Source organism: Leopardus geoffroyi, chromosome B2, assembly GCF_018350155.1.
Source record: "Leopardus geoffroyi isolate Oge1 chromosome B2, O.geoffroyi_Oge1_pat1.0, whole genome shotgun sequence".
Taxonomy (NCBI): domain Eukaryota; kingdom Metazoa; phylum Chordata; class Mammalia; order Carnivora; family Felidae; genus Leopardus; species Leopardus geoffroyi.
This window is the reverse complement of record NC_059332.1, coordinates 149,928,603-149,955,984: the sequence shown is the minus strand read 5'-3', so window position 1 is coordinate 149,955,984 and position 27,382 is coordinate 149,928,603. Positions and strand designations below refer to the sequence as shown.

The 27,382-nt window shown below is 53.2% G+C and overlaps 1 protein-coding gene across 6 annotated transcripts in view; it reads right to left on the bottom strand.

The window, feature by feature from the left end:
• Nucleotides 1–577: 577 nt before the first annotated feature.
• Nucleotides 578–27,382, bottom strand: part of CEP43 (centrosomal protein 43) — a 31,404-nt gene continuing 4,599 nt past the window's right edge. Inside the window, exons 4-13 of one of the 6 annotated variants that reach the window (XM_045500265.1) lie at nt 26,842–26,930; nt 25,818–25,955; nt 20,974–21,054; nt 18,818–18,877; nt 10,671–10,897; nt 8,652–8,782; nt 6,375–6,443; nt 3,892–3,931; nt 2,988–3,084; nt 578–1,818 (exon numbers count right to left, since the gene is read on the bottom strand). In XM_045500265.1, coding sequence (XP_045356221.1) covers nt 1,744–1,818; nt 2,988–3,084; nt 3,892–3,931; nt 6,375–6,443; nt 8,652–8,782; nt 10,671–10,897; nt 18,818–18,877; nt 20,974–21,054; nt 25,818–25,955; nt 26,842–26,930 — 1,007 coding nt within the window. In that variant the 3' untranslated portion in view covers nt 578–1,743. Of the gene's footprint in view, nt 1,819–2,980; nt 3,085–3,891; nt 3,932–6,374; nt 6,444–8,651; nt 8,783–10,670; nt 10,898–18,817; nt 18,878–20,973; nt 21,055–22,066; nt 22,475–22,623; nt 23,037–25,817; nt 25,956–26,841; nt 26,931–27,382 lie in introns of those variants that run through there. The other 5 variants (XM_045500264.1, XM_045500267.1, XM_045500266.1 and 2 more) reach the window with 5 other exon arrangements.

Genomic DNA, 27,382 nt, shown 5'->3' with positions numbered 1-27,382 from the left:
ACAGCTCCGAGCCTGGAGCCTGCTGCGGATTCCGTGTCTCCCTCTGTCCCTCCCCTGCTCGTGCTGGATCGCTCGCTCGCTCTCTCAAAAATAAAGCGTAAAAAGAAACATTGTTTTGAATAAAAAGTAAGTCACACCTGTGACACAGGTCCTGCCGTGGCTCAGAGCAAGTGTTTCCAGAGACGGCTTCTAGGCAAATGCAGTTTGGAACAAGCACACGGGGGCACTTTCGGCAACAGAGCACATCCCCACACGACGCTGTTCACTCGCACAAAACGTGACCCACCGCCAGGACGGAGGCCACAGCCCGCGGACCGAGGGCAGACCGACGCTGCGGCTCCCAGGGGGCCCTGGCCCGTCTTCTGTCCTCCTTCCTCTTGGTGTTTACGGCTCAGTTTCACCGAGGGGCTATACAAGTAGATTGTCAAGTTAGACAATCTCGCTCCTCACGCCATCACCTCCCTTTACCTCTGAGGGCCCAGCAGATATTTCTGCCCCATTTAGGCCAACGTGAAATGAAAAACGGGCACTCCATGAACCACGGAGTCTGCTCACTTACTGAGATCAGTCACGTAGGTCTAGTTCACTCTTTATTAATAGAGATGACTTTTAATAAAAAGCATAATTTAATTCAAATAAAAAAGTACAGAACGTAACACATAATCACGGCGTCACTTACACAAACAGGAACGGACGTGCCCTCTGTGGGCTGTCTGGAACGGAGACCTCAGAGCCCTCGGTGACCTACGTGGACAGCAGCTCGGCAGGTGCGGGGGAGGGGGGCTGCCCCCAGGCCGGCACCGGCCCCGTGTGCAAAGGGCCGCGGTGGAACGACCTAGAGTGAGTGGGTAAAGCCCGTCACACCAGATGTGGTCTTAGGCCATCACCACTGTTCCAGCCCAATCTGGATTTGAATACGACCAGCCTACACATCTGAAATAGAAGCACCGCTTCATGCTCTCCGACACCTTTGGCATTTCGTCTGTTTCCAGGCATCTTTATAAGCAATAAATTATAACGATAAAGAACACAACCTGCCACTGACGCTCCTTACGTGGACCTGGGCAGCGACCACTAATGTCAGCGCCAAGTCCAGGAACTAAAAGTCAGAGCAACCTCTAGATTTCTTCAAATCAAGCGAAACTACGTAGCACACACACAAGTGTTTTCATATAAGCTTCCTGGTCTAACAACCCTTCCAGATGGAAGGAAATACACAATAAAGTGGACACGTCAAATTCAACTTAAAGTAACAGGCTTCAGTGCTACACATGTACCAGGCCGTTTTGCCAAGTATGTGCAGAACCACCTAATATCGAATATGCTTTGATTCTAGATGGCTCAAGCCACACACACACACACACACACACACACACACACACACACAGTTGTGTGAACCTACAGCTTTATTGACACCTTTCAGGATGCTCTTAATACTCATATTTTCATGGGTTCACTCCCTGTGAGGAGTCTGAGTTGTAGATAATCAATTTCCACAGAGAAATGTGTAGCCAAACCAAATTAAGAACTTGTATCTTCCACACATGGGCTCGAGTCGGAAGCGTTTGTTTAGTATAACGAAAAGTTAATTTTTAAAAATATCTGCAGTCTTTTTGAAACACAAGGCACCAACAGGGAGCAGACATTCCAGCAAAGAGTGATTGTCTGGGGCGGGTGGGGGGGGGATGCAACTGATCAGAGTCCTCTGTCCTTTGTGGATGAGAATACTTCCTCCTTTCGTGTCTACGCAACGTCTTCCAGATAATCCGCGACATCACTGAGCTGGGACACAGTCAGGTCCTGCGTCAGGTCATCAAGCTTCGTGGTTCAAACGGAAAAAGGAAAAAGAACCAGTGTCAGAAGAGAGAGTCATAAATAATCTCTGAAACATACTGCTGTCATTTACATATCACCTTGTACTCCACAAACCACTTCATATCCAAAAGTCCCCTAAACCCTCCCCTTCCTCCCCCTATTTCGAAACCTGGGACGATTACCAAAGGCTGAGCTCGCAGCCCAAGGCCACACTAACGAACACCTGTTGCCATAACCCTCCCAGCTGCCCCGGTGGCTGCAGGTACATCGGGTGCGACCAGAGACCAAGTGCCGGGTGCCGTCCTCCCCCAGCCTTCCCGACGCTCCCGTGAGGCACACGCCACCGGTCCCGCTGTGCCAACGGGCAGGCTGCAGATGACAGATTAAAGTGCGCCCAGGAGACCACAGGACGCAAAAGGACACGCTCCCGGAGCCTGCCGGCTCCGACGCACCGCCTCTCCCAACGGCCTGCAGCGTCCGCTCATCCCGCGACGGTCACGGGCACTTGGGGAACGCCCCTCGTCCACCTCTGGGCCGGGGCTGCCTACAGCCTGAGAGGCGCCCACCTGACCGGCAGCCGCCTCTGTGATGCCGACGGGACAGCCTGAGATGCCGCCTCCGTCTCACGTGCAACGTGCGTCCACCCAAGTACACTCTGCCCTCTGCCCGAGAACAAGGCCGAACGTGGATCTCCAGGACGCACTCCTAACCGCACAGCCCGCCGCACGTCTGCCGCATCGTCCCCTCCGGGCTTCCGCGCCAGCCCTGGCCTGCCTGTTGACACGCCGCTTCACCTCCCCCTGCACGGGGCTCCCGTCCCTGCGCCCGCTCCCAGTCCTGTCCCGACTTCTCTGGCCTCTGCTGTCTATACCCCTGAGGCGGTCAGTTCGGACTCCAGTCCCGACCCACCGGGCCCACCTACGCTCACGACAACCGACGCCCCAGCCACAGGGCACAGGTGCCCCAGCGGCACGCACCGACCCCGGGAGCGGCCATCAGGGGCACCCTACAGACGACGCGTAAAAGCCATTGTTTCTCGACTTGGGCCCAGTAGCTGTCACGTCACGATTTTCAACTGTTTTTCTCCTAATCTGTGTACATTTTTTGAAGCTTTACAGTAAGTCAAGGCAACAGGCACAAACAGCGTTCCACAGGAAACGCTAACACCATACTTTGTCACTGGTATTGATGTCGTCCATTTCCACAGAAAGATCTTCCTCGATCTCTTCACCAATACTCAGCTCACTTTTTTCTGAGCGATGGCTGGTACTAGTTTGAGAGAAGGAAACAGAATAAAGGACACTGAATATGAACGTTTAAATGAAATATCAGGTACCATTAACTTTGTACGTATTACCTCACCTGATCCTTAACATAACTTATCGAGGGCAACACAAACAGGGGAGTCAACTTAAGACATGAGAAAACCAAGGTCCATGATGGTGACTATGGCCACAATGTCAGGAAAAGCACAAACCCAGGTTCTTAAAATTTCATCTACAAGCCATGCCATCTCTCAAAAAAACTGTATGATAAATCATTCTGTTAAGAAATAAAATATAAATTCTCAATTGGGGGGGGGGGGGGGGAACCTTGTCAATTACATAAAATTCTCAGGCTCTAATTTAAAATTTCTCATCACACCCACAACAATTATTTCCAAACCATCAGGCAACTCACAGATTATATTACCACTACGTACGTAAAAAGCTATCTGAACAAAACATGACCTGTCATCTGAATGAGGACACTAGCTGGAGAGGGCAACGTCTGAAGTTAGGCACGCGTCCCCACCTTCCACGGGGCTGGGGGAGCGCACGTGGACCACGGCAACCTAACGCGACCTGACGCCTCCGAGTGGCCGTGTCGCGTTCTTACCGAGTTTCCTGAACATGACGCGTTTGTTCGCATTCTAATGCAAAACCAAACCAGGCTTCGAAGTGCAGGGTGTAACTCTGGAGTGCCCAGCGTGCACGAGAGAGTCAAATACACTAAAATAAGCACCAACGTAACCGTCACACTTTCCTGTGTCACAAACTGTTTGCGATTTATTTGCTGCCCGGCTGTTTTTCTTACCTGTTAAAGTCATCAACATAGTCGTCGTCTTCTCCAGTCCCTGTAAGTTTAAGAAAAGACGGGCGACGTTTACATCAGCATGCTTCACGATGTAGCTACGATCGCACACTCACGTTTCCTTCACGAAAAACCCCATTACCGAATGATATTGCATCATTAAAAATGAAGTCTCCAGGGTTAGAAATCTCTTTCCCGTATAGGACACGAAAGCAAAGGACCAAATAAACTACCTACGAAATAACAAAATGTCATTCATAAAATGTGGTTAATACCCAGTCTTTTATTCCAAGTACCCAAAAGCTAAATCACGTTGTATGTTTATTATTTGTAAAGTCGTCTGATATTAAAAATATCAGGTGCTGGATGTAATGGGAGACCTCAAAACCAGATTATCACGAACCCCCTACTGCTGCCTCATGGGCTGTGAGTTCGAGCCCCGCGTCGGGCTCTGGGCTGACAGCTCGGAGCCTGGAGCCCGCTTCCGATTCTGTGTCTCCCTCTCTCTGCCCCTCCCCTGCTCGTGCTCTGTCTCTCTCTCTGTCAAAAATAAATAAACATTAAAAAACTAAAATAATGTCCAGGTGGGGCTCTCAGTTAACGTACCGGCACTTTACAACCAGCGTGACCTCAAGCAACTCACGTAACCTGGCTCTCATCTGCAGAAATGGAGGAAATACTAAAACCAACCTCACAGGGTTAAGACTGAGATAAAACCACCAGTTGCCACGGTGCCAAGTGCATGTGGCCAGCGTCATTATTACCCTAGGCCGGTCCGCTAACATTCGTACGTTACTTCAAATACTGAGAAGTCCACAAATTCACGACGACAACGAAAACAAACAGGAAGCAATACTGTTGCAATACCATCAAACAAAACTAAACAGAAATGCTGATTTACACCGAACCCTCACGTCCGGCTGAGGGACCAAACTTCAGCTGACGAGTCCCAGGTCTTCCCCGCAGTGGCACCCACAGCCCCAGCCCAACGACAGCACAGGTCCCGGCGAAGGCGAGGGAAGCAGAGGGCCCCCTTCTCCCGGCTGGCACCTGCAGCGCGGCAGGGCCCCTTCCCTCGAGGGGAACGCTCAGCGTCCCCTCCTCAATAGCAGGCTGGGGCTGCCCTGGCTTTGACAAAGAGCAGGCTGTCAGAGCAGAGGGACAGCAGGAGGCAGAGACACCTGGCACAGGTGAGAAGCAGGTGAGCCGTAGAAGCAGCAGGCCAGGCAGGGGGCGGGGCCAGGGGCGGGGCAGGGGGCGGGGCAGGGGCGGGCCAGGGGGCGGGCCAGGGGCAGGTAGAGCCGGCAGCCGCCGGTGGGGCTGAGGAAGAGGCGGCCTGCCCAGGAACCGGGGAAACTCTGGGCAAGGGCGCAGGCCCGCCCAGCGTCACCGCCACCCCCACGGCTGCAGAGTCCGGCAGCTGGGGGCGCAGCTGCAGAGTCCGGCAGCTGGGGGCGCGGCCACGCTGCGGCTGCAGGGCGAGCCGAGACACCGCCAGAGGCAGCTGGCGCTCATGAGGCACCGTTCACTAGGGCCTGCGTGTGTCATTGGAGTGTCTCCAGCATACAAGGAGCTGGGTGCCGTCAGCGCCCGCGGGCAGGCCCGGAGAGGGCACCGCCGGCCTCCGCCTGTTCGGATGCGCCACGGAGGCCCCATCTGCGATGTCACCTGCGCCCACCTGCTCCCAAACCGGAGTCCTCTCCGCTCACTGCAGTGTCCTCCAGAACAGGGTGGGGGGGTCTCGCCGGGCCCCAGCGCCCACCCCGCGAGCGCAGATCCGGGGCAGCGGAACGTCACGTAGGGCACACACCCATGTCCCGCGGGGACGGAAGAGGGACCGCCGAGCACGCGGGCCAAGCCGTTTCTTTCAGCCCCTCCCAGGTGAAGTGCGCCTAGAGGACGCCCATCCGCCTCTGTCCCTCCCCCCAGACCGGACACCGGAGGAGAGCCCCAGGGCCCTGGAAGCGCTCACGTCCGCAGAAACGCATTTCCTCCCTCAGGGTCACAAACCACCACTCCATGTGACACAACTGAACACCAGATCCACAGCCTGTCTCCCACTCAGGCTGCTCCCCCAGGGCCTGGACGGCGCACTCCCAGTGCCCAGAGAAGGGACTCTGCCTTTGCACGGACTGTCCTTGGTCCGCGCTGAAACGTCACCCACCTGGTCTCCGCAGGGAAGTCGCCCCCGGGGCAAGGACGAGCCCACCTCCCGCCCGTTTCCACCCCAGCGCCCACTGGCTACCCCCACGCTGCGGGTGTCTGCAGGGGCCCGTCCCAGGCAGAACCCCCCCCCCCCCCCCCCCCGAGAACCCAAGCTCCACAAGCAGGGAGCCTGTGGTGGCCGCTGCGTCACCCACCCCCGGGGACCGCCAGGCGCCCAGTCAGGAGGCGCCTGCTCCAGGCCAACCCGCTGCATTTAAGGTTTTATTCTAAAACCTAATGGCCTTCAGGCCATTAAGACTAAAAACAGGAAATCTACTTACCTAACCCAAGAGATCCAACTTTATCATTGACCAACTTCAGATCTTTCAAAACCGTGTTTCCTCTCTTACCTGTGGAGGAAAAACATTCACACGGGATTGACTTTTAGAACCCAACAGTGTCTAAGGCGTATCACTGGTTTTTCCGGTATAGGGTTTATGACTATAACGTCATAACCAAAATCGAAGACAGAATTGCGAACTCTGACGAATGATGCTCCCATCATGCATCGCACCCCCTTTTTAACCATACACCATACTGCTCTTTATTGAAATCTGACCAGGAAATAATTTCTGGCCTAACAGATAGCACCGACTCTGAAAAGACTCATTAAGTGTGAATTCAGGCACTACGGTTAATTATTCTCAATTTTATTTCCTTCAATTTTGCTTTAATTCAACGGCTATTTCATTTACCAAACTGATTGTTTCTTCAGTCCTAAGTGCTCAACATCCTCTCCCAGTCGTCACTCTCTACTCGCTGTTAAGAGCAACTTGACCATGACCCGCTAAGTTCTCACTGCAGGTGACGACGACTGGGGAAGAAGAACGGGGGCGGGGGGGGACTGGCGTGGGCCACATGAACAGATGGGTGGCCAGTTTACTACCCGGCTCAAAGAAACCACACGTCATCTCCTTCACGTATCCTGGGGAATCCTGCACTGCACCACATCACATAAAAAGGTTAGTAGGGGCGCCCGGGGGACTCAGTCGGTTAAGTGTCCGACTTTGGCTCGGATCATGATCTTGGTTTGTGAGTTCAGGCCCCACGTCGGGCTCTGTGCTGACGGCTCGGGGCCTGGAGCCTGCTTCGGATTCTGTGTCTCCCCTCTCTCTGCCCCTCCCCCACTTGTGCTCCGTCTCTCAAAAATAAACATAAAAAAATTAAAAAACAAAGGTTAGTAAGTACTGCAAAATTATGCAAAAATCACACGATTTCTTAATATAGATCTACTTTTTAGAAGGGTCTAAAACAGTGTCCATTAAATCTCTATTTACTGTGATATAGTAAACAAACTTCACCTACACACGTCTTCGTTCCAGGCTACACTTTCAAACCCTCTGTCTTGTCACCACCTGCATGTGGGAGGGGCGGGAAGGTAAACCGTGCAGCGACACGGCCCTTCCACGTCTGACAACCTGCCTCTCTGGCACGTGGAAAAAGAGAGGTCAGATTCACATTCCGAATAAGGAAATCTTGCCATTTGCAATGATGTGGATAGAGTCAGAGAGCATAATGCCAAGGGAGCTAAGTCAGAGAGAGACAAATATCACACGATTTCACTCACGTGTGGAATTTAGGAATCAAAACAAATGAACAAAAGGGAAAAAAAAGGGAGAAGCCAAGAGTCAGACTCTGAACCATAAAGAGCGCACGGATGGGTCACCTGAATGGAGGGGCTGGGGGCATGGCTGGAACGGGAGGGCATGGAAGAGTACACGCGTCACTCAGAGAAAGACGGATGCGGTATGTTTTCACTCCTGTGTGGATGGCGAGAAACTTAACAGAAGACCATGGGGGGGGGGGGGGGAGGGGAAAAGAAAAGTTACGGAGAGGGAGGGAGGCAAACCACAAGAGCCTCTTAAATCCAGAGAAGGAACTGAGGGGGGATGGGGGTGGGGGAGAGGGGAAAGTGGGTGATGGGGACTGAGGAGGGCACCTGCTGGGATGAGCACTGGGCCTGGTGCGTAAGCGACCAACCACGGGAATCCACCCCCCAAGCCAGGAGTATACGCTGTATGTTCGCCAACTTATCAAAAAAAAAAGAGAACACGCATCATGGTGAACAAACACATAAAATAAATCTAGCAGACCACACAAACACACACACACACACACACACACACACACACACACGATGATTTGGAGTTCTGATATCCAAAGGGGAAAACAGATGGGCCGGCCCCAAATCGCTGAAGGGAGAATATTTTAACATTCCCGTGATGATTATTTGCAATCATAGAACCTACAAAACAAATTCCTCAAAACTGATCGACTCTAAGTCCTGCTCGAGTCCATCTAAATGCCCCACACGGGAGAAATGACTTGACATGCTCACGATCTAAGGCAGCTAGGAAGTGGGTTTTGGAAGCGTTCTGATGGCTGGGAAAGCGGCGGCACGAGGAAGCGAGGCGACCGCGACCGTGGTAAAGGAAGGGAACGCGAGCCGCCTCGGGAGCACCACGGGCTGAGGACTCGCGCAAAGGAAACGGCTCACGGGCTACTTAACCAGAGAAAACCCATCGCCAGGCCTCGGGCCATGTCTCCACCGCACTCACTTCCGGCCTCTGCGGACGAGGGGGCTCCGGGGGCTCCGGGGGCTCCGGTCAAGGAGCTGCGGCCGCTCTTCAAGGGGGGCGCGTCCGAGAGCGAGGCGAGGCTTCCGGCGGGCGCCCCGGGCTCGCTCCTCCTGCCAACAAAAAAGCGGGTCGTCAGTCGCCTGCGGCCAGGCCAAGGACACAGAGGCGACTCCACGGCGGCGGGAGTGCGCGCGGCGCCGGGACCCAACGTGCAGTCGCAGAGTCCGCGGTGAGCGACCGGGGAAGCCCGCTGGCCTCTCCCCCAAATCGTCTGCGACCTTACAAACTGAACTGTTCGGCACCTTCAGGCTCTGTGATTTTTAGCAGAAGCCGGCGAGGGGCAGCACAGAGGCCACCTCCCCAGCGGTGCCCCGCCCTCGCGTGGGCCTCTCGCGGCCCCACCGCCCCCCTCACCCCTTCCCCGGGCCTCCTCTCCAGCCCTGCCCACGCCCACCCACGCCAGCAGGAACCTTCCCAGGCTGCTACCGTCACCCCCCACCCCCCCACCCTGCCCAGTGCACCCGCACGCTCGCCCTGCGCACAGCAGCACCGAGACCAGCCTCTCCCCCGCACCCCTGCACATCGGTCCCCTCCCTCCTAGCACTGTCCTCAGCAGACAGGCGCACGGCCATTCCCCACTTCCCCACTTTATTGTTCTCCCCCCACCCCTCACACCCCTGTAAGACACAACTCACCTGGAGAGCGCTCCCCACCTACCATCCGTCCCCATCCTTTGCCCAACCCGCTCTAACCCTCTGCCACCACAGCCCGCCGCCCCACGATCCGTCACCCCTGCCTCCGTGTCACCCCTGCCTCCGTGCTGCTACACAGTGACTGACTTTCAGGACTCACTCCAGCCTCCTCTTTCCAGGACACCTCTCCGAATCCCCTGGGTCCCTTCCCTCTCCCTCCTCCTCCCCTCGCTGACTTCCAGGTGCCACCTGCCACTTCCCAGGTGACAGCCTCCAGGCTCCTCTAGGGGCAGCATCTAACACGGACACCTCCCTCCCCCCTCACTGGGCCTCTAGCCCAGACCTCTCCCCGAATGCCCTGCCCGTTGGACGCCCTCAGTTAGACGCCCTCAGTTACCGCCCGAGGCCTGACCTCGGCAGCAGGGAGCTTCACAGCCTGAGTTCTAGACCATCACCTGCCCAGCTGTGCAGCCCAGCCCTGCTCTCCACCTGTCGGCGGGGTTTCCAACCTTCCAGCCATTCAGCTGAAAACCCTGGACCCTCCCTCAAGGTCATTTCATTCTCTGACACTGACCAGCAAACCCTTTCGGATCCGGCCTCCAAGCACACCCCCAAACTGCCAATTTCTCACCACTTCTGACATCGTCTCTCACCCGGATAATCCCAACTGCCTCCCAGATGGACGCCCAGCGGCCAGACCCCGGGGCTCCCGGTCTCCCTAACGGTGAAGTCGTACGTACTCCCGCCGCAGTGCCCCTCGCCGCTCTCTGCCGTGCCCGCAGGGCTGCGCGAGCTGCCTTCTCTCCCCGGAGTTCCAGAAGCCCTGCCATCTGCCCAGCCAACTCACCAACTCGGTGAGCTCCCCCCCCCCCCCCCCCCCCCCCCCACCCAGGACGGACGCTCTAACCGAGCACCACCGGCCTCTGCTCGCCCCGTCACTGCTCCCGTCACTGCTCGGCCGTCACTCTGGCTGCGTCCCCCTGGCGGCTTGTCGGGACTGCCTCCTCCTTGGTGCCTCTGTCTACAAGACTGCAGGCTTCTGGAGGGAGGCGCCCTGCCTGAGCTCTGGCTGCCCCGTCCTGGCACGGGACAGGCGCTCGGTACATGCCCGCCGACGGAAATCAGTGAGACCCAGGTTTTTGCCACCTGGGATTGTTTCACAGCACGAAAGGCTTTAGTGACACAAAATCAGACTTACATATCAATAATTACAGAAGCTTTAGTAGCTTGTTTTTAAATTACGAGATACTTGGAAATGATATTTTTAAGCCTCTGGCTTGATAATCCAAAAACACGGTTTACTCACCAACCGTAAGTTTTTTCTGGTTTAGGAATGGGATCATCAAAGAAAGAATCCCCTTCCATATCATCTCCGTCTGGACAAAGACCAGCTTTGTCTTTGACATCGAGACTTTTGTTATTTAGGAAAGATCCAATTTTCGTTTCCTGAGTCAGCAAGTGGAGACTGCTTCTGCTCTTTGGTTCTGATGAGGAGAGACTCGTGTCACTCTGACTGGCCTCACTGTTGGCCTTCTAGAAAAACAGAACGGGAAAGAGAAGAGGCCTCCTTGGTGAAACGAAACATTAAGAAGCTATTTGACACAAGAAAACATCACACGGACATACACAAGCCTCTGTGTGTGTGTGTGTGTGTGTGTGTGTGTGTGTGTGTGTGTGTGAGATCTCACAGCTGCATGGAGGGGAGAGTAACCCCGTGACCTATCAGCGCGTCCCCAATTCACGGCATGGCTAACTTCCGAAGGAGAGAATGTCAAAAGTAATGTGTTCGAACCATTCTTCTTCTCCCTCCCTAAACCGAAGTATCTTTCCCTACCCCACTTATAAAGAAGCTTTCCCACTTATAAATAACTTCTGCATTTCCTCTTATGTGTCCATCACTGTGTCAAAAGTTACCTTAAATTAGTAAGTCGCCAACTTGCAGAAAGGAGGAGGGCCCACGGGTGAAGAAGGAAGATTAGTTCACATGAACGAACCAGGCAGTAAAACAAAGCATTCCCAGGGAAGACGGCACTTGTCCACCCAGCACCAAAGAGAACGGGCGTTGAGGCGAGAGGGGCCCTCTCCGCCGCCCCCGCGTCCAAGGCAGATTTGCTGCCGAAAGCACTGATCTGACTTCAGACACCAGACAACTGCCCGATCCACACTGCCTCACCCGTCCACGGACAAGTGTCCCGCATCCGCCTCTGCGCACCTTACACGGTACAAGATCGTCAAGCGTCTCTCCCCCCATCCTGCCCATCTGGTGTTACGGGCGCAAAACCGCACACCGCAGTTTCTTGTTTTCCGTTGGCCTTAATCCGCACAACCTCACTTTCCTCCATCCTTGGTCCCATTTCCTCTTGCCCTTAGACAGGTCTAGGTCAACAACAACAAAAACAAACCATGCTGGTGGCGATACAAGCAGCTAACCTTTCTGGAGAACCTTCCAATCTTCCTCCAGGCGATCTCCTGTTCATCCTCAAAAGCGGCCTAAAGCACGGGGAGGTGGGGAGGCGCGGGGGCAGGGGCCGTCTTCCCCACTGATTCGGAAAAGGTGGCATGCAGACGTTTTAGTCACTTGCCAAGGTCCCCAGAAAGCTCAAGGGTCAGGTCAACACTAAGGTCTGATTCCAGAGCTTAGCCCTTAACACTCACGCCATGTGAGTTAGGTCGACTCGTATGAAATTGCACTTTTGTGGGTTCACACGGACAACTTCCCCAGGTTCGGCCTTCCGCACCACAGAGGGCAGTGCTGCGGCCGGGGCCCACACGTGTGCAGAGGACTCTCCCGTGTCCCCCGACGGACGCCTCCCCCGTCCACGCCCTACTGCCGACCACACAAGGAACCGAATTCAACTAGAGTAGTATTCTCCAGCCGGGACTGCTGCTGGGAGTTAAGAGAGGAGGCGTGTGCAGGGGGAGAGGCGAGCGGGCGAGGAAGCCGTGAGGACGGCGCTCCAGGAGGACGCACCTTTGGTACGTGTACGGACAGGGTGGGGCGTGTGTGTTAACACACAGTTCACACTTCTCCAAGAGGCCGTGATCAGCCGACAGCAGGCAGGACACGTGCCAGACAGTGTTTCGGGCCTTGTACAGAGCCACACATTCCAGAAGTTCCTAACGTAGAGAAGTCAATTCTTGTAAAAGAGACGTCCGGGAAAAGAAACGCCAACTTGTCCTCCTTTAGACGACGCGCGGCACTTTCACACGGCAGAAACGTTTTACCGTCTCCCAAGCACTTTCTGGAAGTTCCCCGTGTGATCAACTACAGAGAGGCACCACCCACCTACATGGCCCCCGGATTCATGCCCGATGTCATGTACGATCCATACCCGCTGAGACACGGATTGATTATGTTTTCAAAGACATATACACGTGGAAATAAATACCCTGACTCGTGACATTTAAACCCATTTACAACTACAGATACCGAGAAACACACTCTCTCCGTCAGAACACTCCTGAGAAAATTCAAAAGGTCGAACCAGTGTGAAGTAAAATGGGACTTAAACGTAAAGCAACTTAACAAAACACAGGATTATTCCAAGAAAGTCTCTCACGTAACGGTTTATGTGACGTAACTCCAGTCCCCGTGATGAACTGCAGACGCTTAGTGATCCCTCCCTCTCCATCCCTGGTGATCTCTGACCGGTCCTAGCAGTATCGCCGGTAAAGGAAAAGGACTGGTTTTAGGAAGACAACTTCCACAGACAAGCGCGCTCTGATGTTCGGCACAATACGCATTTTTAAAAGTAATAATTAGTTTGTTTTAAAACTGCAGTTCTCGGGGCGCCTGGATGGCTCAGTCGGTTGACAGTCCAGCTTCGGCTCAGGTCATGATCTCGCCGTCCGTGAGGTCGAGCCCCGCGTCGGGCTCTGTGCCGACAGGTCAGAGCCTGGAGCCTGTTTCAGATTCTGTGTCTCCCTCTCTCTCTGACCCTCCCCCGTTCATGCTCTGTCTCTCTCGGTCTCAAAAATAAATAAACGTTAGAAAAAAAATTAAAACTATAGTTCTAGTCATCTAGGGGCAAAATTTAAAAACACTCCATCTGCTTTGGAACTGGGCTCCAAATCCATTTCTAAACTACACAGGAATGTGTCACCCTAACTATGACTAAGTGTTTACCTAAAGAACCCTTACTCAATCGGGTTCCTAATGAATTCCCTCAACGTGACTCCAAATCACTTCTCCCGTTGGAAAACAAGCCACACTGACAGAAGGATTTATCAAAACATCGACAGGTTACTACAAAAGCACTACAGAACTTTAAAACCAGTTTCCACACGGGAAATCCGAGTCCTCTGAGCAACAAGAAGTCAAGTCACGACGTGCTGCCTAGAATCTGTTTAAATACCCTGCATCGTGGCTTGAGTCTGTCTTGTGCATAGATTCAGTGACCGCAGTTTCCATCACGTACATGTGGACAAACTGGAGGCACCAAGGTAGCTAAAATTAAGCACTGTTTACGACAAACAAGTGTGACAACAACAGAAAGAATCCCTAGACGAATTCACTCCCTTCGCATTCACTCCCTGGACGAGCTCAGAGCCCTCAGCGGTGGTGACGGGTTAAACGGTGTCTCCCCAAAAGGGAGAAGACGGAGCCCTAACCCCCGGTGCTCCAGAGCGTGCCCTCACTCGCCAATTGGGTCACGACAGATGGGACAGGTCACGAGGGCTCACGGCGCAGGAGGCAGGCCTGGCTCCCCAACGGGGAGGCCGCCCGGGGAGAAACCACGGGGGCATCCCGGCGGGGACGGAGCGACAGATGCACGCCGTCCTCACAGTCCTCAGAGGAACCGGGCGTGCGGACACCCCCCTTTCACACCTGCGGCCTCCAGAACCACGAGACAGCAAGGGCTTGCTGGTTAAGCCACCAGGTGGGTGGTGCCTTGTCACAGCAGTCCTGCTCAGGGCTCCAGACAGTAGCCAACAGCCCTCCTGGAGGTCGGTCTTTTCACAGAAGCCACTGAGCAGCACGAAGAAAGCAGTCACTAAGTGCCCGTGCGCCGACCTGGAGACTAATAACCGTCCTGGTAAATTACAGTAAAGTCGCAAGAAAGTTTCAGAATGTACCTAATTCTCTACAAGTACACTTACACATTTAGCCTTCAGTCATTTCTAGATTAACAGAAAACTGACATCACAGAGAAAGAAGTCTCACAGTGAAAATAACTGCAAGTTTTCCAGGAACCAAATAATGAGTTACCACTAGAACATCTCGAGAACCAAAAAAATACCAAAAAATTACCACTAGAACATCTTGACCACCAAAAAAATAATAATCATTCTGCTTTTCCAAACGAAAGGCTTAATCTGCACTGCTCATGCACAGAAACATCACACCTAAAGAAATAACCCGCTTTGAAAAAAAAAAAGAGCAAACCCACTTTTGCAAAAGTACTAAAGGAACCTATGGGAACTCATTCCCTTCCTCGCTGGTGCCTCAAGCCCCCAGCTCTGCCCCCCCCCACCCTGCCAGAGGCCTTTTTTGACCCAAGACTTAAAGAATTTTACTACAGCTCTAAAACTACATTTAGAATTCACTCACCTAGAAAACAACACCGTGGGTCTCGAAAGCCACAGAACATTTAAACTCCTCTAAAAGCTTTCTCTAGACCACCAGTGCCTTTGATCCACAATCTGCAATCCTGCAAATGCACCCTACCTCTGGCTCTGAAAACAGACTAGAAAATGAGCCTCTGCACCGAGGCTCCGCTCTCCCAGACCCGGCCAGCAGCTCGGGGGCCAGCGGGAGAGGGCCTGGCTGTCCCCTCTCGAACTTGAAGCGGCCCCGCGACGCGCAGCTGGCCGGGCACAAGTGCGAGTGGCCCAGCGTTGGGCCTGCTGCTCACCCACGTGTACCCATCCATTCAGGAAGGGGTGTGAGAGTGTGTGTGTGTGTGTGTGTGTGTGTGTGTGTGTGTGTGAGGGAGTGACGCTGCTCGAGTATCTAGAAAGCCCTGAGCAAAGTGCAAAGACACAGAGGCATGCCCACCCCACCCGCAAACCTACCCACATGGCGGTCTTCACCCCTGCCCTCAATCAGTACCACGCTGGGCCGATCCCAGAATTTTGAAAACAAGGAATAACAAATTCAGAAGCATCCCTGTTTAAGAACTTGAGAAGCAACACGCTAACTAATTTGGATGTAAATCTAAACAGATAAAAAATAAAAATTAAGAACAAAAAAGAAAGAACTTGAGAAGCAAAACATACCTCCACACACACTAGATTTAAAACCCCTGAGAAACGATTACAAAAAGGATGATCTTTCCCATTACATTCAACGCGATGACAGAAAGCCTCTGAGTCTAAACATCGCAAACAAAAACTCCCTCGCGTCTTAAATAACACACCTAAATCAGTGGATTCCACCAGTCTGTCTGCACCACAACTGGCACCGGGTCGGCAGCACCAAAGGGTTTACGGTGAAACAGACCAGTACAGACTCCGGAAGTCTGGAGTCCGGACCAGTACAGACGACGCTCCAGAAGGAGGGCTCCCAACACACCGGGAACATTTATCGCCACGCCCGCCCACCCAAGACCCCTCCACCCAGGACTCCAATGCCCCCGGCCACCCTCCACCACCCTTCAGCATCTCACAAAGGAACAAAAACCAGAAATGTAACTTTTATGCAACCAACTTAAATTCGCTCCAAAACCTTGGATTTTGCTCTGCATGTTGACAGGTTTATCGTAACAAGTACAAATCAAATATATGTATACGTACATACATATATATATACACACGTATACATATACATATAGACATGAATGATTTTTGAAGCTCATTTCTAGTATGGATATAACTTCTCTGAAAACAGCCAAGGATCTCCAAATAAACCCTAAGTCCCGAGCCTTCCTGCTTCCTGCGTGCAGAAGAACATGACCTGTCCACACCCCTGCTCCCTGCTCGGCGTGGGGCTCTCCTGCCGCTCCGCCCGTGGTCCCCACACTGGCTCCTGGCAGGCAGGGCCACGCTCACAGCTTTGCACCCTGGGAAAGGCCACCTAGCTACCCTGTGAAGGGCCCAACGTCAACGTCCACAGGCAGCTCGGTATTTGATTATTAAGATGTTAAGAGTGTTAGGATATTAAGGACACTGGAAACCCACCGCACATGCAGGCAAGGCAGAGAGGCATTGGAATGAGAGCTAAGGGCTCACCTATCAGGCTGGAAATAGGGAATGCTGGGTGCAATACAGATTTATAATGGCAATTCAGAAACAAGATCAAGGAGGGGAGGAGCGGGGGAAGGTTTCAAAGTGGCTAAGTATCTTTGGTCAGAAATACAAAAATGAGATAAAAGGGGCCCAACTGATAGCCTACAATTCTGGGGCAGGGGCCTGTCCACATTCTTCAGTCGCCCCCCAGGTCGGGGGACCACGAGGCCTGCCCGCTGTAGACTGAAGGGTAAAGTCTGGGCCCACCATGGCTGCATTTCACTGCAAAGTGAAAATTCATCTTTTGACGTGCTTTGGTTCTATGTATAGACCTCTTCGAAATGTCTGAACCAGGAAGATTGGATGAAAATGTAATACTATGAAATATGCTTTTAACGTTTTTGAAAAGTCCAACAAATTGATCAAATGTATCTTTAAAAAAACTACGCTGTTTTATATCGTTAGCCATCTTTCTTAAGGGGGGGGTCTCACCTCTCCAATGAGACTGTCACCTGCTTCGATGGGGACCACGGTGAAGTGCCCACAGCACTTAACACAGTGATGTACACCACATACGTGTTCAAACGTACCTGCTAAATACCACTCTAAAGGGTCTCCTCACGTAGAAACAAACACAGACGACACAAACAAGTACGATAATGGGAATTTACTGGTGAAACCACAAGAATGAAGGCAGCTAACACAACAAATCCAGGGTTTAAAAGCCCTTTAATTTTGGGGCGCCTGGGTGGCGCAGTCGGTTAAGCGTCCGACTTCAGCCAGGTCACGACCTCGCCGTCCGTGAGTTCGAGCCCTGTGTCGGGCTCTGGGCTGATGGCTCAGAGCCTGGAGCCTGTTTCCCATTCTGTGTCTCCCTCTCTCTCTGCCCCTCCCCCGTTCATGCTCTGTCTCTCTCTGTCCCAAAAATAAATAAACGTTGAAAAAAAAAAAAAAAAGCCCTTTAATTTTGAAGGTCTTCGATTATGAGCTAAGGTTCCACAAGAACTGAAGCATCTCACAGAACTAAAAACTAAATATCTTAAATATCTTATCCTAAACAGGTATGAGAACTGTCCTGATGAGTAGTGTGCTTCTAAGAACTCTAATACTTAAATTTTAAAAGCAGCTAATCTACTGGCTGGGTCAATTTTTGTCATCTCTGGGGGAGGAAAAAACGCAGCCAGGCACAGATCCCTGACGACTCAATGCGCCTACCCCGTGCACCCCCACACACCCCCCGCCCCAGGCACCCCCGCGGCCAGGGCTCCGTGGAAAGGCTCGTCGTCGACATCGACGTGCAGCGGGCAGATGAGTTGCTGAATGCTGAACACCTTTCATTTATCGCCCGGGACTTATCCAAAAAGTAGTCTGATGTTCTATTTACCTCAGATAAAAATCATAACGTTAAGAATAAGAATAGGACCCCCTCCCCTGCTCATGCTGTCTCTCTCTGTCTCAAAAATAAAAACGTTAAAAAAAAATTTTTTTTTTTTTTTTTTTTAAAGGGGTGCCTAGGTGGCTCAGTCGGTTGAGCATCCGACTTCGGCTCGGGTCATGATCTCACAGTTTGTGAATTCGAGCCCCGCATCGGGCTCTGTGCCGACAGCTTGGAGCCTGGAGCCTGCTGCGGATTCTGTGTCTCCCTCTCTCTCTGCCCCTCCCCTGCTCATGCTCTGTCTCTCAAAAATAAATAAAAACATTAAAAAAAATTTTTGTAAAAACAATATGTATAGGGGGGCGCCTGGGTGGCGCAGTCGGTTAAGCGTCCGACTTCAGCCAGGTCACGATCTCGCGGTCTGTGAGTTCGAGCCCCGCGTCAGGCTCTGGGCTGATGGCTCAGAGCCTGGAGCCTGTTTCCGATTCTGTGTGTCCCTCTCTCTCTGCCCCTCCCCCATTCATGCTCTGTCTCTCTCTGTCTGAAAAATAAATAAAAACGTTGAAAAAAAAAAAATTTTAAAAAAAACAATATGTATAGGACCATCCAAAGGGAAAATAAATATTTTCGACTTTTTTTTTTTGGACAAAACAAAGAATTCTCCAAGTAAAATTAACAGCACATTTGAAAAATACAACAGTATGATTTTCACCCGGATAAAAACTGAAAGTCAGATTACTTTTCTGGGCACCGTGACTTCATCACAAGTGACCGCAGACAAAGGAGCACGGGCCCGGGGCGGGCAGGGACCATCCGGCAGGGACCCAGCACCCGGCAGGGACCCGCGGCCCCCAGGCTGGCAGTCTGCCGTGGCGCGGGCTGCGCTCCCCCTCTGCCCTCGCGCGTGTTACCTTGGCACCAGACTTCCGCCTGCTTGTCTTCTTCTTACCTTGTCCTGTGTACCTTGGTATCTGAGCATGAGAATAAAATGACATTTTACCACAAAGCATAAATCTTCTACAAGAAACTAATTCACCACCAAACTAACAAAGCTTCCGATTAGCAAAGTTCTTAAAACTGGAAACCCGAATCAATCTGTTCCTTTTAGAGGCCCGCTATTTTTTTTTCTTCTCTTGCCTTAACTCCCTTCCTCAAGTGGTTCAACCCACGGGGAACCGCTGGGCCTCACGGCTACCCGGTCACCCGTCCACACCGCGGCCGCAGCCCGCCCCACGGCAGCTGTGCGGGCAACCGCTCCTCCGGGCCCCGCCGGGCCCGGCTTCCCGAAGCTTCCGCGGGAGCACACGGCACGGGCTCCGAAGGTCGGGCTGGCCCCTAGGCCTGACCACGACTTCCCAGGGTCCCCAGGCCCCTCTGTGGGCTCCCGGGCCGGTAAGGCACCTGCTCTAAGACACAGGCTCTCCTTAGAGCCCAAGAGGATTCAGAGAGCACCGAGCCGCAAAAGAGAGCAGGCGAGTGAAAGGTGAGGAAAGTGCCAAAACTCCGAATCCACACGTCAGCGCTACCGGGAACCGCGTTCCCGCCAACAGAAGAGAAGGCCTCCCGTTGACACGAGTCGGCCGTGGCACCGGGAGCGGCCACGGCCACCAGGAGCATGGAGGACCGCTTTGTCAATCACCCTTCAAGACGACATCACCGTCCTGTGAGCACGTGGGGCAACGTTCCCCCGCCAGCTAACTTCAACGATCCTCATCAAAACTCCTAGATCTTGAAACTTAAGTCTGTGCACAGAGAGTAAGAACACGCGAGAGGCTTTGCTATCTTATCCGGAAGACCACCGCGTGCAGAAGTCGGTGCTGCTAACTGGCTTTAAAAAAATACTGCTACTCTGCTAAAGAGAGAGCGTCCAGAGAGCTCACTGCCGTGGGCACTGATGTTCTGGAATATGCGTTAATTTGAACCCCTTCCCGGCCAGACATTTTCACAGAAAGCAGTGCTGCTCACAAAGGCTCTGACAGCTGACAATTCATTTAAAGGGGCTTCTTAAATTCACTCACAACCTCGTTCTCTCTGTTACTGTGGTCACGGCCTCCCATGAGCATCAAGGGAAAACCTTCCCCACAGAAAAAGCTCACCAGACCTCGGGGAGAGGGGACCGCTACGCACGGGATGACGGCCCCTTCCCGCGGTGGGAAATAAAGCACCAAACGCTTTGGTCTCCAAATCGAAAAAATAAAAAGGAGCAGCCACATCCAAGAACCGGCGACAACACCGCAGGGACCGCTCACGGTGTCTGAGCCCGGGCGTCTGAGACAGAGAAACCCCCTCTACCACGTCCGGCCCCTACACGTCGCCTCACCTGGAACCACCCGCACAGCCCCTCCAGCGCGTCACCCTAACCCTGCAGGCTGGAGATCAGAGCAACGGTCCCAACGCCACCCGACCCGACCCCGCCCCGGCTAGGACTGGCCCGTTCCACCGGTGCGCGCTGCGCCCGACCGGTCACGGGGCGGCCCGCTCCCGAAGCATCCTGCTTCTGCCGCCCTGTTGCCCCCGGCTTCCAGTCCCAGGGTCCCGCTCTAGTCCCGTCCAGGGTGCCAAATCCCTGAGACCGGAAGGCCTCGGCTCAACAACCCATAGCCGCCCCCTACGTACGCAGCCAGAGCAAACGTACGTTCGTATGAATCCTCCAAATGGCTCGCTAACAAAACCCTTGTAATTTACCATCCAAACTGGTCCCCCATCTGCGATATTCAACACAACGATATCCTGGAACCACAGTCTGGAACCTAGTACCCTCAAGCCAGGAATTTATAAGCAAAGAGTAAGTAAATGTCCTGGTCAGCTGAGGAAGAAGATGTTCCAAGGACCAAACTGAGGAAGAAGATGTTCCAAGGACCACATGAGCCCACAGATCCCTCAATTCTGTTATTCAACAGCATATTCCTCTCCAGGACACAAAAGTCAACACAGTCCCAACCAAGGGAAATAATATGTAAAACCACACGCTGCATCAGGGGAAAGACGCGTCTTCACGAAACTACGCAGCGCTGGCGTCAGTCACGTGACGGGAGAGACAGCAGCAGAGTCCCCGCGGCCGGCTCACCTTGCTGGGACCGCTGTGTGCGCTCGTCTTGCCGTCCGGTGACTTCGGTGGAGAATGCACATCAGAGAGATCTAGCGCACCCTAAAACATTTCACAGTTTAAAATTAAAACAGGTTCAGAGCAAAACATAAATATACTAATTATGCCTCAACGGAATTGTAGCATTTAAAACTACTATAGGACGTTGGTGTTTTTGTAATTAACGTAAATATTCTTATGAGATTTTCCCCAATTTTAGTACAACAGAAACAAAACGAAACACACTTAGATCCCAATCACCTTAAGTATTTCGCTCAATGACCTTGACCCAGTCTCCCCACCCCCCCCCACCCCCACTCAGCCCGTGCATGTGAACCCAGCCTGTGAGCCACAGCTCTGCTTCCAGACTCGCTTCCCTACCCCGCTGTGTCTCCATCGTATCCAGGAGCAACTCTCATGAGTCGCCCTCTTCGACGACCACGCCCCTCCCTTCCTCCTCTCTGAGCCCGGGGCCTGTCCAGCCCTGTCACCGCCCGTCACCACCCACGTCCGTGTCACACAACCACCGTCTGCAGGGCAGCAGGGCACGGCCGGTCAGCTCTCGGCGCTACGCTAAACACAAAGGAGGAATTCTGCCATGTTTCTTGAACGGAAATCACCTCCTAAAATTCACCCGCTCCATCATCACAAGCTCTGTGCGCCGTATGCGTTTTATTAAACATCGGTCACTTTGCCATAAGAACCCTTCCAACAACTGCAGCTTTAAAACGCGAAAACACGCCGCGCTGCACACCTTCGCTCCTCCGGCGGCCCCGTGACGGCGAGTAACGGCGTCGCCTTCTCCCAGGCTGACCGCCTCGCCTCACCTCACCTCTGCAAACTTCTCTTCTTCCCGATTACCCTCCAAGGCCCTAGCCCTCTGCCCAGATATTAGCTCACTCGGTCTGGCCGCTTCTTCCTTCACAGGGGATCTTTTTCTGCCCGTTTGTCTCTGTGTTTACAGCCACCGTCCTGGTCGAGATCCGCCTTCCCCCGATCTCGCCATCTAGCCTTCCCAAACGTGTACAAACGTGTACCTCCCGTGCACGCACGTCTACAAAAGCTTCCCACTGACCGTGAACGCCCGATCTGTTAAGAATGCCCGTCCCCAACAGAGGCCTGACGTGAGGAGAGAGGGCCGGGCCACAGCAGGCACGGCCACAGGCAGGTGGGGCCAGGGCTCAGCTCCAATGGCAGCCAGCAGGGAGAGAGGACGAGCAAGAGGCAACATCCCAAAAGGCAGAGTGGAAGAGAGGCTGGGAATGAGAAACTCCCCGGCCGGATGCGGGGGTGATGTACCACTGCAGGGGGACAAGGGATCAGAAGGCAAGAAAGCAAAAGCCACTTGCAAGGACGAGCCATCTGCCTCAAGCTCAAGGTCCCACGTTTCAAAAAAAGACGTAAGGCCAGAAAGACGAGTCGACGCGTCAAGACTGAGGAATCTGGACGCTGTCTGGTTGCCATCACACGGTGAGTGCCATCTCTAAAGAGGAAAGGAACAGATAAAGAGCTGAGCTTCAACACGGAGTCGGCAAGAGCGAAGGGTGCAGACCGAGCGCCGAGGGCACCCGCAGGTGCCGCTGAGCTGGACGGGGGCGACCACGAGGCGCTCCCGGGGAGGACAGGGCTCACCAGGGGCAGTGCAGACCGGCGAGTGCGAGACTCCACGCGGGGGCACATCCAACACCCTCTGCCAAATCAACTCAAAGTCCCGGGCGAGGATGCGGGCCCGGCAACCGGATTCTTCAGGTGGTTTTAAAATGCAATTTGGGTAAAGGCATCACTAACTGAGTTCAGTGGGCTTAATCCACAGCTGGTTTTCTTCCCCAGCGTCAGAAGTCAAAGATTAATTTAAAAAAAACCTACCATTTTTTATTTCACTATACAAATGACAGGCTTCCTCTCCAAGTTATGAACACTAGTGAATGACAGAAGAGCCAAAATGGACACCCGTGAGTTCCCTACTTTGAATATCAACTCGACTCCGGATTTACTTGTGCGCACCCACACGCACACGCACACACGAAGTACACACCCCAATATTAAGAGGGGAAAAGTTGGGGCGCCTGGGTGGCGCAGTCGGTTAAGCGTCCGACTTCAGCCAGGTCACGATCTCGCGGTCCGTGAGTTCGAGCCCCGCGTCGGGCTCTGGGCTGATGGCTCAGAGCCTGGAGCCTGTTTCCGATTCTGTGTCTCCCTCTCTCTCTGCCCCTCTCCCGTTCATGCTCTGTCTCTCTCTGTCCCAAAAATAAATAAACGTTGGAAAAAAAAAAAAAAAAAAAAAGAGGGGAAAAGTAGCAGAAAGTAGGTATCTCGCAGCAGTCTCCGACCTCGTGATGCCACGGAAGCCTCCTCCGGGCCCGTCCGACAGACCGCGGCCGTGAGACGGGCTAGGCTGATCGGGGAGGCGCCAGGGCCTCCGGTCACGACGACGGAAGAAGGCACCGCTGAGTTTCCATTTTCAGACCGAACCCACGGGGAGAGACAGCTCTGACCGGGTCCCGGCTCGAGGCCGACCCCGCGTCCACAAGCACACAGAGCTGGCCGGTGACGGCGGCTTCAGGCGGGACAGGGAGTCCTCCTGACAGAGGGACCGACCGAGGCCACCGGGGGAGGCAGCTCCTCGGAGCGAGACCGAGGAGGCACAGGCACACGACCGACACACACAGAGAAGCGGGGGGCGAGAGCTGGGGCTGCGCGGTCACGCGGGAGGAGGCGGATTTCTGTGTCTCGTGCGGCTTCCGCTCGGTCAGAAGATAAAGCCGGTTTTTTCACACAGGACTCAGACGCCCGAGTGAGCCGACCAGGCGGGGATGTTTGTGAAGGGCTGGAAATCCTGGTTTCGAGCCGGGAGGAGGCGCTGAGCCGGATGTGCGGAGTCCTGCAGACGGGAATGGTAACAACACGAGACACGGTGGCAACACAGGCCAAACCTTACAAGACCTCGACGTGCCCGGACGACCTCGGTCCTCACTACGACCCTCGAGGCTCATTTCTAGTCTCTCCGTCTCATAGGTGAGGACCCAGGGCGCGTGAAGGTTAAGTGACCTCCAGGAGGTGACCCCAGCAGCCCGGCTCCACGTCCGAGACAAGGCTGGCGCGTGAGGGAGGGACGGCGAACCAGAGACGACGACGACACGGGTGGCTGGCACTGCAGGGAGATGGACCGAAGGGCGACCCAGAAGGAAAGAAAAGGGAAGACAGACAGACACGGCTCACCACCACCCACTGGCCCAGGGGAGAGCAGGAAGCGAGGCGGTCTGGAGTTCGTTAAGTTTATGCGACTTCTTCTTCGCCACTAGCTGGTACGACACCCCCCCCCCCCCATGATAAGCACCACCAGACACTGGGGAAACGACAAACGAGTGAAATGACACCCACAAGCTGAGCGACAACGTGGGCTCTGCGTGGGCTGACTTGCTCACCCACCGGGACTCGGGTCTCACTGGGACGCGGGTCTGCTTCCTGCCGCTCGGAGCACCTTCCCGGTCCTGTCCCCTCCTGTCCTCCCGCAGCAAGATGGGGTGTAACGACTGGAAACGACCGCTGCCCCCGGGGCGCCCGGGGGGCTCAGCCGGTTAAGCGTCCGGCTTCGGCTCAGGCCATGATCTCGCAGTTCATGGGTTCAAGCCCCACTTTGGGCTCTGTGCTGACAGCTCAGAGCCTGGAGCCTGCTTCCGATTCTGTGTCTCCCCCTCTCTCTGCCCCTCCCCTGCTCATGCTCTATCTCTCTCCCACTCTCTCTCAAAAATAAGTAAACACTGAATTAAAAAAAGAAACCACTGCCCCCTTTAACTAACCTTACTGCTCATAAAACGCTCAGAACCAATCACTTACTGGATACTCCCTCTGGTATCACGAGCATCACGTCAACGTCTGTTTCCTGACGTGAGCGCATTCCAGCTTGAATAGCTCTCAACTCTTCTAGTCCAAGAAACGTTCTCATATCTTATCTTTTCATTGGAAGTGTCTGTTAGGCCTTACATGTAACAGGTGCTCAGTCAGGCTTTCCTGATGTTCAAAGATCCTAACAGAAAATAAACTCTGAGGCTGTGTACGTGGCAGTGCGCAACCCCCACGACCTTACCTATAAACCCGGGACGCGTGGGACTAAAAGCACACCATCAGCCAGGTGTCTGAGACGACTACCATACCATCCACGTCTGTGAGACAGCGTCTTTACGTAAAGCTAACGTTTGCAAATAGAAATCAGACCATTAAGCTCATTAGTGGGATTTCTACACAAAAGGAAGAAGAACACAGAAGCTTGAAAATGTCCAGAAACTAAGCATGACCAACAGCTTAACCGGCTCTACGTCTTTTTCAAAAGCCTTTAAGTTCAAAGTGTTGTTAACCAGCCTCTAATGCAGCCCTGTTGTTTGAAATGGTAACCAGACAGCGGCTGACAACAAGCGCAGTGTCCTCCACACTTCGCGTGCCCTAACTCCTGCATCAGGCTCTGCGATGCCCGTGAGGCGGCCTCTCTCCCCACCCCACACAGGAGCCACTGGGGAGGGACGGCTCACCTAGAGCCAACGGCTAGTGGGTGGACGAGCTGGCGCCCGTTCCAGGGAGCCTGGCCCCTGACCCCAACGCCCCCACGTCCGTCCACACAACGGGTGCAGCTCCAGACTGGGAGCTACCACTTCTCCGATTTTCCTCAAACTGTGCGTTTATACAATCTGAGTGTGTTTCGTTTTGCTTTAAGGGAACAGCTTCTTTCCGTTTAAACTCTGATTCACTATGTATGCAAACACGTGCGTGGCTCTGCTGAGCAGCCAATACTGAAAATAGAAAAAGATAACGAAGGCTAGGACCGTACTCACCTCCCCGTTGGTTGACCCTTTTTCTTTCTGTTGACAACGTCTGATCACTTCTAATAATAAAGGTCCACCCACAGTACCTTCTGCTTCAATAATACCTAGGTCTCGGGCTAAATTCTCTCGACCTTCAAGACCTTGAAACTAGGGCAGAAATAAGGCGTGAGAAGTAAGATATAAACTGCACAAAAGTATGCAAATTATTTTCAGAGATTAAAGAAAAATATTTTTGAAATTGAAAGAGATCTCTAAGTCAGAGAGACCATCTTTCTAACAAATAAAACACTTATTTAAGAAAAACTATCTAGGGGCGCCTGGGTGGCTCAGTCGGCTGAGCATCTGGCATCTGACTTTGACTCAGGTCATGATCTCACGGTCTGTGAGTTCGAGCCCCACATCGGGCTCTGTGCTGACAGCTCGGAGCCTGGAACCTGCTGCGGATTCTGTGTCTCCCCCTCTCTCTGCTCCTCCCCCACTCACGCTCTGTCTCTCTCTCTCTCTCTCTTTAAATTTAAATAAACTTGGGGCGCCTGGGTGGCTCAGTCGGTTGAGCTTCCGGCTTCGGCTCAGGTCATGATCTCACAGTTCATGGGTTCAAGCCCCACCTTGGGCTCTGTGCTGACAGCTCAGAGCCTGGAGCCTGCTTCAGACTCTGTGTCTCCCTCTCTCTCTGCCCCTAACCCACTCGCATTCTGTCTCTGTCTCTCTCAAAAATAAACAAACATTAAAAAAAATTTTTTTTTAATTATCTCTTTCCTTTACCAAGTCCCTACACCCAAAGTCCCCATTAAAGTCCCCATTAATGGGTGCCGTCACGCCACAAAAGACTCCTTTCAAAGTTCTATGAAGCAGCACTGGAACCAAGTAGCTACCGTGCAGACGGCTTTTATGAAAAGCAGATAATCAACTACCAAAGAAATCTCTACACAAGACACTGCAAACTGTCAAATTTCATGAAGTTTCGGCTTAACCGAACCCACTTGTGATGGAGATAGTTTCAAACGATAGATGCAAAAGTCATTATTCTTACTGTGCTAGTTTCAGGCTGAAAAACGGCCAAGGTGAAGTCAAGACTGAAAAACTGAAGAAATTCTGCAACAAGACCAGCCACCAGCCGGCCTGCAAAAAAGCGAGAGCTGATGAGCATATGCCTCCCTCCGGGAACCCCGAAGCCTCCTCGCGGACACCATGAAATAAGCCCAACCCACTGATGGGAAAAACAAGGCTTCTAAACCGTTTCACCGCAAACTGATCTTAGGAGAACACGGTCACGCAATGAAAATCTCAAGTCTCCTCGTTTTTCTCGTAGGATCATCAGTTTGGAGCCAACTGTTAATCAGACAACTTGACATTTCACAGGTGGGCTCGAGTGTTCCGCTCCTTAGAGCGCTTTTAGCCAACAATTTCCCATGACCGATGATATTTAAACAACTTAACAGCTGTTCAATAAATGGCAATTTTAAAGTGAGGAGTTGTAAGAATCACAGACCTCAAAAAACATCTCAAACCCCTGCTCTCTCCGAAACGGAGCCATCATCTGAAAATCCGGAGAGAGACAAAACAAACAAGAA